At 43.4% G+C, this 13,336-nt stretch overlaps 1 protein-coding gene and 1 non-coding gene across 2 annotated transcripts in view; one reads left to right on the top strand and one right to left on the bottom strand.

Moving 5' to 3' along the window:
• Nucleotides 1–603: 603 nt before the first annotated feature.
• Nucleotides 604–745, bottom strand: LOC135918711 (U4 spliceosomal RNA). Its single transcript, XR_010569735.1, has one exon. It is a non-coding gene; the product is annotated as a U4 spliceosomal RNA (small nuclear RNA).
• Nucleotides 746–1,008: 263 nt separating this feature from the next.
• The window catches only part of Strump (WASH complex subunit strump), a 39,615-nt gene continuing 27,287 nt past the window's right edge, over nt 1,009–13,336 (top strand). The window contains exons 1-8 of the mRNA XM_065452294.2: nt 1,009–1,223; nt 1,984–2,218; nt 3,606–3,712; nt 5,430–5,514; nt 5,857–5,957; nt 6,812–7,004; nt 9,828–9,980; nt 13,191–13,304. Of these exons, the coding sequence (XP_065308366.1) occupies nt 1,997–2,218; nt 3,606–3,712; nt 5,430–5,514; nt 5,857–5,957; nt 6,812–7,004; nt 9,828–9,980; nt 13,191–13,304 (975 nt within the window). The 5' untranslated portion in view covers nt 1,009–1,223; nt 1,984–1,996. The remainder of the gene's footprint in view (nt 1,224–1,983; nt 2,219–3,605; nt 3,713–5,429; nt 5,515–5,856; nt 5,958–6,811; nt 7,005–9,827; nt 9,981–13,190; nt 13,305–13,336) is intronic.

Here is a 13,336-nt window from a genome sequence, read left to right as displayed (position 1 = left end):
TTAAAAGTCATTTAAAGAACAACTGTGAACGCAACCAAACTGGGGGAGGGTGCAGTATGGCCAATTTTCTGGTTAACAAGTGCTATATGCGGGCAAGGTTTCAAACGGAAGTGATTTACGGTCGTTGTTTTTCTAGTATGTGGTTTAAGTACAGACAACTGTGATTGTAAACAGTAAAATGAAACAAATAACAAATCCCGCGCCCTGTCGGAATCGATGTGTTCTGCGAAGCAGTGTGCGGGGTTCGATAGAGCATTGCACGCGTAATGCGAAGACGTGGTATCGTTCCCACCTGCGGCAAGTTGTTTTTATTATCCACTTTCCTTTACATTAATTCGTAATTTCTGTATTTCATTTTTTTAAGTACAGTTTCTCCGTTTATAGGTCGGTGTTGGCTTCCTATACGGTTAATAAATATGAGGTTCATGCCAAACTTCGATGCATGCGAAGATATAGGCGGCTGGATTATCTCCTACACGTCATTTCGATGCATGCGAAGTTCACGACGCGCCTGAATGCACCAATACGTGAACGCTTCGTATTGACAGTTGCGCTCTTCGCCAACTGTCAACAACTCACTCTGTTTTTCGATTCGTAAAAGAAGCCCCGTAGGGCCTGCCAAAAATTGCCATGGCCGACGGTATTTCACGTCGTCCCGGCGGGGTATTGGGAAAAGTTTTCAACTAGCAATAGTCGCCCCTCAGTTATCACTTCATTGGGTACGACACCGCCTCTGCGCAAAGCTGACGAGTATGCTGTTTCAATATGACCCTATCGCAAGAGGCCGCAATACATTTGCAAGTTTTGTGCATGTGAACATTACGTTTTTCTCTGTAAAAACTAAAATAATTTCAGAAATTTTATATTTCTAAAGTAACACTAATAAATTAAACTATTTCTTTTATTTATTATGAACAATTTCTTTTATATGTTAGTCTAAACTTGTTATAGTGCTTACATGAAAGCAGTTTGCAGTTTTGTAGACTGTGTTCAACATGTCTTCATAGGTGGCGCCAGGTAGCTCCTAACGCCACCGGTTGCTGCGAACGTCTGGATAAGTCGGCGTGTGGTAATGTTCGGCCACTACAGTAAATTTAGTTGATAATTTAGGAAATGCCCTGGTTCCCTCACATGTTGAATCATCATTAGCTCCTGTTTCGCCACATTTGCCGTCAAGAACCCGGAGGATGTTAACTTGACTGTCTCGGACCAGTGAACGAGGGGCAAGTTTTCGTTCTCATGTGCGTGCTTGCGATGTTGTGCAAACACACAAATTAGCGCACGAATCGTCCACAGTGTCCGAAAGGGCCTCATCAATGCCGTCCGTAACTGTGCGTCGCCAGTTCGCTGTGGCTTTGCCGTTTGCAGTCGATTACCTTTCGAAACCACATGCGCCTGAGTTCGGGGGGGCGGAGTGTTTGGGTCGGATCGTCGTCTTTAAATAACCTGGCTTCTCTGCTTGATTTCACAATAAAACTCCGTAGTCCTGTCATGAACGAAGCCGCAAATGCTCATCAGTTACGTTGAGAACGATAACGTGTCAGTGGTACGCTCACTCGGTGCAGCACGATGTTTCATGCCTGTGGACAGACGCCCGGATACAACACGTACTACTACGTTTGATACGAGGTAAAGGCTGCAGTGCGCCTTGTATCGGCATTTTGCGGGCCCTATTGGAACTTCAGGTGAATGTGACATCAAAATTGGGAATCATTGCACCAAGACAACTGTAGCTCCAAAGCTAATCATCACTTCACGCGCTTAGAATATCGCGCAGTAGATCCGCCCAGTCGAGCCTTGGGTTTAGACGTAGGAAGGAATTCTGAAAAGTTTCTTGGCGCAGATCGTGCTGCCACACAGTTTGTGATTTGTTTGGAGACATTTGCCGAGCGAACCTTACAGCTAGCAATTATCGCTTGAAGAAACCCCTCTCTATGACACGTCGTGTGAACTTCTGTGTTCATTGTCTTTGAAACGGTGCAGCTGACTTGGCGCCATGGACTTCCTAGCCGAGAACAACGCCTGCGGCCAGACGCTCCTTAACCTCGTCTCCAGGGGCAACGCCATCGTGGCCGAGCTGCTGCGGCTGTCGGACGTTGTCCCATCCATTTTCAAGCTTGACAACCGCAAAGACGTGGCCGAGTACGGCGACATCCTCCTCGACTACAGCTACTTCAAGGTCATCGACCATTTCGAGAACAAGATAGAAGCAAATGACGTAAGCATACGGTGCTTCACTGCCGTGGTGCAACTGCCCTTGTGGTGTGATTTTTGTCATCTAGAAGGAGAAAGTAAGTTTGTGTAGAGGCAGGGACTTGGAAGTGGCTTGCTTTCTGGTGACGTGCAGCTTGCAGAGGCATGCATGCATAGGCCAACCTCACTTTGCTTTGCCTTTGTAATAAACATTTTTTTTCTGATTGAAGCATTATGACGAATCAAACGAAGCGTTATAAATATAGTATTTGTCATCCCATACATTTTGCACCAAGGAAAGTGGCATGTATAGACCATACCTTCCAGCTCGCCTGAGAGAGTGTAAACTTTATTTTCAAATCAATAAGATTTGAGTCCGGTGTGTATGTTTTAGTGGATCTGGCACCCACCGCAGACGCGGTTCCAAGACCTTGTCTCGAAGCAGCTTCCTCGGCTAGCTGGACAGCCCAAAGTTGTGCTGTCAGGTTCGATCTGAGCACTGCGGTCTTCCAGCGCGAGCGGTGGCTGGTGGTAAAAGAGACGGAGGGGTCGGCACTGCCCAACTTGTTTGTTAACTCCTGACACTCCCATAACATGTGATTTAGTGTGGCAACCTCGCCACACAATGTGCATCTGTTTGTAGTGTTCATGTCTGGATACATGGCGTTCATGAGTCTGGGGTTTCTGTAAGAATCTGTTTGTAGTTGTCTGAAGTGTACTGCTTGCGTCTTGTCTAACCTAGCGTGAGGGAATGGGTATACACGTCTCTGTAACTGGTAGTGTGTCGTGATGTCATGGAACCTGGTCATACGATCCTCCCATGCCCAGAAGTTTGACCCGTGGGTCACTGCAATGTATATATATATATATATATATATATATATATATATATATATATATATATATATATATGGACAGGCGTGCACTGAGAGCAAGCTTTTAAAAAAATTGTGTGTTGTACGCCCCCTGCCCCAGCCGTCTGTACTGTGTCTGATTTTACAACTTTCAATGTTCGCAGGTTGGAAGGTATGCTTCCATCAAACTGGACTTGACCAGCTAAACCTTTCTAATTTTATTCTTTTAAAACATGGCTGGTTGTGTTGTTTTTAAGAGCTGTTTATTCAGGTGTGGCAACAAGGACAGTCGCAGTGGCTTAGTCGCTGTGGTGTTGCGCTTAGTGCTAAGCACAAGGTCGCAGGACCAAAACCTGGCCACCGCCGCCATTTTTCGGAGGGGGCAAAATGCAAAGACACCCATGCCCCATGCAGTGGGAGCCCGTTAAAGATCCCCTGGTGGTCAAAATTAATCCAGAGCCCCCCATTATAACGCGCCTCATAATCAAACGGTGGTTTTGGCACTTGGAACCCCAGAATTAATTCACCAATAACAGGGGAAATCTTTTATGCTCACAGCATCTGCAGGACCGGGATGAAGAGTTGCGGGAGAACTACATTGACATCCTCACGCGGTTCTACTTGGCATTTGAAAGTATCCACAAGTACACCATTGACCTAAACCGGTGAGTTTTCATGTGACATTGTCAAGCATACAGCAGCATTCCATGCCACCTTTTCAACAAAATAGCACTGTAACAAGGGCCCCTAAATCACCGTGAGCTCAACGGCACATGAGAAGCTTCTGTCTTGCCTTTGCTACCTTCCCCATGTGCAGTCTCGAGGACATTACTGAAGCTTTTAAGCAACACACTGATTCTGCCACACGTGCAGGTTGACCTATGCATGCGCTAAATGTTAGACATGGTGAGATGATTTGAGTTGCGCACAAAAGGCAAGTGAGACAACAAGGAAGAGCAGGAGTGTGACTATCCATGGCAAAGGCAGTCTGACTGACTGATCAGAACTGATGTCTCCCGTATATGGACTAATCGACAGCTTTTATGCCGGTTATGTCATGTGCATGGACCTGCTGGCACCACGACATGTGAAGAAGGGGATGAAACATGCCGGAGAGGAGCATGCGATTGTTTTCTTTTTTTATTGCAAAAGTTGTTTAGGGGCCCTTGAATATGTAACTGTGTTTTGATTCTGTCACACATAGGCCTGGTCTTACAGTAGTCGGAAAGATGAGCAGGTTGATTTTCCTCTACTTCTGCTGTAGTGAAAACAGTAACATGAATAATATGCAGAAAATCCATGCAATTTGAACAAGACAGAGGTTCGTAGGTAGAAGGTGACCTGAGATTTTCAATAGGGATTGAACGAGAGAGGTCTCTGGCTGGAACCGATGTTTTGACAGGGAGATTTGTTTTCATCAAGGTGAAAACGATTTGTCTTGTCCAGGCCTTGATGAAGGCAAGTCCCCATGTCGAAACATTGGCTCCAGTCTAGGGCATTGCCTGTTTTGCCACTAATGATCATCTGCAATTTGTCTATTGCAACTTCTGATACTATATTATGTAGAATTTTTGCTATGGTCTGTGCTGCCTGTGCATATCACATTGCTTACTCAAGATTAAGTTTGATTCTTGTGACATTCTGCGCTTGTCTATAGACATTAAGAGTGTTGCCATTTCCTAGTCCCACTATATATTTAGCTTGAAATCTCGGTGGGTGACTTTCTGTATAGTGGCATTTTAGGTTTCCACATGTCAAGAATGATCTCATTTTGCCCTTGCATCCGGGCAGGACCTTGTTAGTGTTGAAAATACCCTAAATGTAACCAGTGCATGCAATGCACTGCTAAATTGTAGTCCAGGTATGCTGGTACCAGCAAACCACACAGGTTTAAAGTGAGGCATCTGTAAGCTACTTATAACAAGTGTTTATTTTAAATAGCTTGCTCATTATATAGGGTGTGAATAATGGCACTGGTGCTTTTCAAAGCCTCTCAACATTGTTGGGAACCGGCATGCTTGAGAAGCAGCTCAGCCATTATACAAACTCTGCTAGCACTAAAAGGCACTGGATTGCATCACTGCGCAATCACTGCACACAGGTTTATCTTGAAGCACCAGTGAGCTACTTGTGGCTACTATGCAAGTGAAATATCTTAATTATTATACAAACTGTGCTAGTGTAAGATAGAATATGCTTTGAACCAGGGATAGATTATTTTTCGGAAGCTTAGGACTTTCCTGCTTTAGTGGTCAGATTGTTGTTCATTATGGACCCAGAGATCGTGCAATTATGGACTTGTTATAAGCAGTGTGCCATGCTGTATACAAGAAGCTTTACATGTTGTATTCACTAGGATTGAATTCTTATGCCAATTGCCAGGTTTCTCGAAGACTTGGACGAAGGCATCTACATCCAGCAGTCCTTAGAATCAGTACTTGTCAATGATGACGGCAAGCAACTTATGGTGAGTGAATGCCAAACTTCACCAGATTTCCGGAATTACAGCACTTGATCATAGGTGGTAGTGAAAACACGGCAGCTATGGCGTGTTTTCAGCTGTGCAATTGCTGCTGGCATAAACAGCCTGCAGAAGCACCAACTTTGAGATCTGTTTTTGTTGCTTTGAAGAAGCAGTCTCTGGGCGCTTTATTGGGACACCACCTATTAATTTGCCAACAGATGATTTGCTAACAGATGAACAAATGCTAATGATGAACAATTATCATTCCCTTTCTGGGCTATCAACACTTGACAGCTTTGTTATGGAAATGCAGCTTACACCTTGCTGCTGACATTGTGATTGCAGTGCGAGGCCTTGTTCCTCTGTGGTGTCATACTTCTCGTGGTCGACCAGAAAATCGAGGGCATCGTTCGGGAGCGCATGCTCGTTGCTTACTACCGCTACAGGCAAGTTTGCGTTCATGCGTCTTTGTGAATTGGTCTTTGTTATGTCATCTGTGTAGTATTTTCTATAGTAGTATGTGTTTATTATAAGGGGTGTGTTCTGCATGTATGAAGTGCATAAGAATGTGGTTACCATGCCCATAGTTACCCTACCTCTGGATTGCGGTTACCCTGTCATGGATGTAGTTGCATTGCCAGAGACGTTGGGCTTTAGGGATAATAGAGAAATAGTTCATGAATCTAGCAGTGGAGAATAGTAAAAGGCGGCTGGAGTATTGGTGGCATAAAGGCAGAGGATGCACGGAAATCCGCCACTGTACGGCTATCGGGCATGGTTAACTGCTGTTTGTAAGTTACAGTAGATGGAGAATTTGGTTCATTTGGAGGCCATAGTTTCATCTGCCTGTCAAAATGGTCGAAACACAGACTTTGAAGGGGGTCTCCTTAGTTCGAACTCGGTTTTATTAGAATAACCTTTTGGTCCCCTTGGAGTTGGAATCAACAAGGTTCCACTATAACAGCAGAAAGCTTAGTAAGTTGATAAGGATTCATTGTAGGAAAGTTAGGCTTGTGAAACACGGACAAAGGAGATGTAAACGAAAAATTCTTGAGAGCCAACGTATGCATTGTCTTTTTTGTTTCTCATGTCAATGTTTTGTACTGCTAACCTTTCAAACAGTAAAATAGGTTCTTGTAATATTGCAAGCCACATTTCCAGCATAATGCTTGCGTAACCCTTTCCTGTTCTTATTGCTCTTCTTGTTCTCTCTTACGTGACCTTTCAAACCATCAGCATTGAAGCATTCACTTTTCAAGTGTCAACTGCTGCCTGCCGTTCATTTTGCTCATACACGCAGTGCGCAGCGTTCAAGTGACGAGTCCAACTTCGATGACGTCTGCAAGCTTCTGCGGAGCACAGGGTTTTCGTCTGCACCTGGCGCCAAGCGCCCTGCCAACTACCCGGATGATTACTTTCGACGGGTGACCCTGAATGAGACCTACATCAGCATGGTGCTCGGGCGACTGAGGTCGGATGATGTCTACAACCAGGTAGTACCCACATTCCTTTCTACAGCAATAACTGCTATGGGCTCACTTCTTTAGATGTCTTGATGTTTGCCAGGGTATCGTAGGGTATTCCAAAGCACTTTTCGAGAGGTTTGTAAAGATGTAAAGGAAAAAAATTGCACTGTCCAAGGATTTGAACTCCAGACTCAAAGATTGCCACTCAAAGCTTATACTTCGCAGACGTTTTACTGATGTTACCGCAGGGAAGAACACTGAGTTTGAAGAGCACGCTCATGCCCCCCAACTGCTATGATTGGCTGGTGCTTGCTTGGCTTCTCCATCTCACCACTAGGTGGCACTGGTACCGGCGCTTTTGTCTTCTAGTGTATTGTCCCAGTTGCAGAGAGCATCTTGATTGAATTCTTCCTTTTGTTCTTCTTGAAAAGAAATTGCTCATGCATGTCTGCAAATTTTTTTGCCAACCAATACTGCACAATACAATGCAGGCTCTTATGCGCATAATATTGTGGCGTCTATCACATCGCCGCTTCACATTCTGTGCGAAAGTACAAATCTTCACTTCACTTTAAAAATTTGACTTCTTCAGGTGGAGGCAAAGAAGGTTTGAGCATGAAAAAAAAAAACATTTGCTCACGTGGATGGGGGCCACATGTAATCACAATGTAGTTGATAAATATTTAGGAATCGCCAAGTGTTTTTGAAGACTGACATGGCTTAACGTCCCAAAGCTTACATACACAGGGGCCTTCAACATGTCAGATTATGCTTCTCCAGTTTAATTTTGACAACCTGGAGTTGCTTAATGTACACCCGAAGCTCAGTAACGGGGCATTTTTGCATGTCGCGCCCATCACTGCATGGTGAGAATCGCGCTGATGACCTCGTGCTTAGCTGCAGAAAGCCTAAGCTGCTGCAACCAGTGCCGCACTGAACCAGACATATGAACTCCACCCTTGAATACAATAACGTAACATGGCGGTCAGAGATGAAAACCTGGAGACAAAAGGCAATCTTGTAACGCCTGTAGTATGATGCAACACCCTGTCGTTAATGCGATAGCCATACATCAGTAACTCAGCCATGAATTGACCGACTTGGACTCAAAGCCAACCATGAGTGCGAGTGAACCCCTGTGAAGTCAAGTGAATTTGAACCTGAGCGAATCGAAGTGAGTCTGAGCCTGAGGGAGTCATGTTCACATATGCATGAGTCTGAATCGAGTTAGTTGAGGTAAGTCCATGCAAGAGCAAGTGTACTCCAGTCCGAGTTTGGTGAGTTCGAGCACGACCGAGTTCAGTGCACTTTGATTCCTAGCAGTCTTGAATCTGAGTAAGCCCAGCGGGGTCTGACTCTCAGTGAGTTGGAGAGCAAGTGAACTAAGCTAACTCATACTTTAGTGAGTCTGAGCTGTAGTGAATGATGTTCATTTTGCTAACTTGTGTTGGTAGTGTGAGGCAAATCTGCACCAAACTTGTTTTACAGGCCTACATGCCCTTCGTGTCTTCACGGCGTTCCACAGGGCAACATTCTAGGCCCGCTTCTTTTCTTGATCTACATAAATTACCTGCCAAATAACATATCAAGTATTAGAATCTTCGCCGATGACTGCATGTTATAGAGACCAATTAACTGTCCCGACGACAACCTGATCCTTCAAGATGATCTTAACATTATCTATAACTGGTGTAACACCTGGCTCATGGTCCCAAATACAAACAAATGCAATTCTTTTGGACGTAAGCATAAGGTTTCTCATTTTTCCTACCACACACAAGGAGGCAAGCTATCCCGGAAATCATCTTATAAATATCTTCGCATTCACCTTACACCAGGCCTCTCCTGGTATGATCATATCACTGCTGCCTGCCCGAAAGCATCAAAAACATTAGGTTATTTACGCCGCAACCTCCATCCTTGACCCTCTAATGTTAGCAAATTATCCTATCTGACTTTCATCCACCCACAACTTGAATATGCCTAATCTGTTTGGTCCCCTTCCGCATTATCAAATTAACGTGCTTGAAGCAGTTCAGAACAGAGCCGCCTGCTACATTTCAAGGAACTATGACCATCATTCAAGTGTGTCTCAGCTTAAACTCGATCATTCCCTTCAACCATTGGCCATTCGCCATCAAATGTTTCTGCTATGTCTGTTTCACGAGTACGTCTACAGCAATAAAATAGCCTCGTTACATCTTGAACACCCCCTTTTCACATCACGCAGGCTAAATAATCACCTCAGCTTCATGCGCATGTTTGTTAATACGAATGCTTTTAACACATCCGCACTTCCACAAGCCACCCACATGTGGAATGATCTTCCCGGTGATATCACCTCTGATAATAACATGAATACATTTTGTCACAAGCTGGAAGTGAATTTTTTGCAATAGCACTGTATCATGGATTAGTCATTTAGTTCATAATTTGTTCATTTTGTGATAAGTTGCATTTTCTTCTTCACTTACTCAAACGCTCTTTTAGTGCTTATTTCGCAAACATATTTTGTTGTGGTGCATTTTTTTTTGTTCACATGCTTTGAAACCTTGTTATGTATTTTGCTATTTACTTTGTTGCTTACGTTTTGATGTTCACTTGCTTAGTAACCCTGTCCCTTACTAATTTGTACTTTCATTGTAATAACTAAACCTCCCTTACTCAATGCCCTTTGGGCCTGTAAGGTATATTAAATAAATAAATAAAGTATAGGTTGCCTACATATTTCTTGCAACCCTGTCAGTATTTGGCAGTGCAAGACTAAATTGAGATATGGCTGGAAGGCTGCTGTGAATCACTTATGGAGTGGACCCCAAAACGGCGATTCTCCATGGTCTATCTTGGCAGATCTCAGCCTACCCACTGCCGGAGCACCGGAGCATGGCCCTGGCAACACAGGCGGCCATGCTGTATGTGGTGCTGTACTTTGCCCCCGAGATCCTTCACAACCAGCAGGCCAAGATGCGAGAGATTGTCGACAAGTACTTCCCCGACAACTGGGTGTGTGTTCATTTTCTGGCTGTAGCCATATGCGATCCTTTGTCTGAAGTAAAACATGGAGTTCGTACATGCAATAACTGTCACAGTTTAGCAAAGGAAAGGATCTTAGGGCACCGGCATAATTGCTTGCAGTTTCTGCAAAGTTATTGCACTCTAAAGATTATGCATAATTATGGTTGTTGTAAGGAAACGATGCACAGCTTTTCATTGCTTCATCTACTTACCTTTTCTTGTGTATCTTTAGATATGCAGATCACGTGCAGTCTAATGTTCAGACCCATTGCCAAAGTCTAGCGAGTGATACAAAATTGAGTACTACACTTTTAACGAAAAATGTCATAGGAGAAGGACTTGTCCCAATGATTCGGAACTGTGAGCTGCCATGAGTTCCTAAGTTACAGTAACAGCCTTTAAAGGGCCCCTTACCAGGTTTGGGCATTGCAAACAGGCTGACATGGTGCATAGATCACTTGTGCCAATAGTGTTTTCAAATTGTATTACAGCAATGTATGCCATAGAATCAGCTGAACATTCATATGGCAGCCCACATGCCCTTACTTTCGAAGGAGTGTTGCTTCCTTGCATAAAGGCGGTACTGCACCAAATTCCCACACCGTCACTGATTGTGGCACGTGGCTTTGGTAAATCATATTCGTGTCAATACAGAACATGCAAAAGAGCCTCTGGAAATACGCCATGCAGCAGGAAAGGAAGAGATGGAAAAAACCAAAGAAACAGGCAGGGCTAGTGGCATAAACGGGACAGAATCTCTTAGGCGAAGTATGCGAAAAGAGGCAGTGAAGGAATGTTGCTTGCGGGTGCTAGTCAAGGCAAAGAATACGTGCGTCTTTATTGATCACATAGTTCGCCTCCTGTTACTGTGGCAACGCGACATTTTAGTTTCTCCCGTCTCTGCTAATAATGAACCAGTTTTGGAACAAATCTTGCAGTAGAACATTCTCTAGACAGAGCTTAATCATGTGGAACCAAAATTTCTGATGAGGCCTGCGGGGGAGCCCTTAAAGGGACCCTAAATAGATATACTGAATTAATTTAAACTGATAAAGCAGTCTTTCTTAAACTATATTTTTGTTAATTTTGTGCTAACAAGTTGATTATTAGCAGTAAAAGTGATCCTTCAATATCTTCCATTCATCAAGGAATTATTAGACACTGCTCTGTCAGCAACCAAAGTGTACACGTGCTGTGAAACGTATAAAGTAAAATGTAATCAGGCTATACTGTACAGCCAAATGCTGTTCTTGTGAAAAAAATTTGCATGCTGTGTAATGAAAGGAAATTACAGTCGACTCTCGTTAATTCGATGCTTGCAAAACCGCAAAACTTGGTCAAATTATCCGAAAGGTTGAATTGACTAAGGGTGACAAATAATGAATTATTTGAAATATTTTTTATTGCTCGAAGTCTTTCTGCTTCTTGCTTTTGAAGCACAATTTCACCAGCATGCAACAACAAGCACTGACATTCCTAAACACTGCCTCAGCATTAGACTGGAAGGAACAGTAAAATTCTGAAAATTCTGAAAAGAAAAGCAAAGTTAAGGTAAAGGAAAACAGCTTCACACCTAGAGAAACAGTAGTGTAATCCGCTGAAAGCCTTACTAACTCCTGTGCACGTGAGGGGATGCTGGTGGAAATCAAATTAACTGAAGCAGCACACTTTCAAATTCGAACTAAAGAAAGCTTTCTTCCATAGCAATGAATGCTTTCTCACCAAGGCTTTCCAGTACATTTGAATGAAGCAAGAATGTGAATTAACGATAGTCAACTGTGTCTACTAGTTGTCAAAAGTGACCAAACTGCTGTGTCGATGGATGCAGTTTTTGCAAACCTCTTTTTTCCGTGTTGAGCCGTCGACAGTTCTGGAATCACAGAATGCGAAGGGGTGCAGTCAGGTATTTCCTGGCGTTGCCCACAACCCCAATGGTGGACAGCTTGGCCACTCAGAATTTTGTACGCATGTACTTAAATCCTCAGTTTATTTATTTTATTTATTTATTTATTATTATCCTCAGAGCCAAAGGCTAAAGAGGGAAGTGGGTTACAACAAATGAGAAAAAGAAACAAATGTAATCAGTTGGAACGTTTAAGTACAAAGGCTTCTGATTATATAGTTTTAGCTAAGGTTTACAACATCATGATAAATTGGTAGCAGACTAAGATAGTAAAGCGGTAAATACACATGCACTTAGGTTACAACCATACAGTACACAACGAAAAAATTCTTAGATCACACAGTGTTAGCTCAAGCTGCTCGAAATCTTTGGTTATTGTAAATGGATATGATAACCAAAGTACTGACCGATTCCTTTTATCTTTCTTTCTTTCTTTCTTTATTGATTTATTTAAGACAATGAACAGATTGTCTTAGGGGACACGGCATCTTACATGTTGACTTACATCTTACATCTTACATCTTGACATCTTACATGTTAAACAGAAAGTTTGCAGATTAAAAATTTGGGCAAGGCCTATCTAGGATGAATGTTGGATGAATGTTGCATGAATGTTGCATGAATGAAGTTGTTGGATGAATGTAGGACGAATGCAATTAGTATGACATCAATGTGGCGACACATTGTGTTGTCGCTGCCGAAACACGTCATGTAGTGTAGCATGTATGCAGCTGGGCTTCTCTTTTGTGCATCCCTCTGTACATGCTGCACCATCTGGCGGTGCAACCATGAGGTTCAAGCGTGAAATGTGATTATACCAGGCGTTTCACGTAACTTGAGCCAAAGGATCTTGAGCCAAAGTTGTAAACCACAGCTGGGAATTAAACCAACAACATATTGTCTGCCGTCATGTGGTGCTCTTGAGAGCATCTTTTATATTCTTCTAAAATGTAATCATGAAAAACAAAAAATTTATGTTCACTTTAGGGCCAGCTGCGTTTTGTACCTCTTGTGTGGCGCTTTTGAACCTTTTCTGGCTTATTGAGCCCATTCTTGGGGTAGCAATGGTCTCTCTGGTGTTGTAGAAGGGTAATTTACTACTACAGTAAAGATCATTCTTTTCTTTCATGTCGCTTTAAGGGGACTCAGGTGTGGTGTTTTTTCTTATCTCGTGATTTCACTGCTCTTCCTGCAGATTGAGCCGTCATTCTGTACGTGTTAGCCTTCACCTGTGCCAAAAAAAGCCCACCGAAAGAACTAAGCCACACATGTAACGTGTTCACTTCGCCCCCCAGGTGATAAGCATCTACATGGGCATGACGGTGAACCTGGTGGATGCTTGGGAACCCTACAAGGCAGCTCGGCAAGCTCTGCTCAACACCCTGGACACTGCAAATGTAAAGGACCAGGTACGAGAGTGCAGGGCTTGTGCTTTTGTTCT

Source organism: Dermacentor albipictus, chromosome 6 (genome assembly GCF_038994185.2).
Source record: "Dermacentor albipictus isolate Rhodes 1998 colony chromosome 6, USDA_Dalb.pri_finalv2, whole genome shotgun sequence".
Taxonomy (NCBI): domain Eukaryota; kingdom Metazoa; phylum Arthropoda; class Arachnida; order Ixodida; family Ixodidae; genus Dermacentor; species Dermacentor albipictus.
Note: the sequence above shows the minus strand (reverse complement) of the source record. Positions and strands in the feature narration are given on the sequence as shown.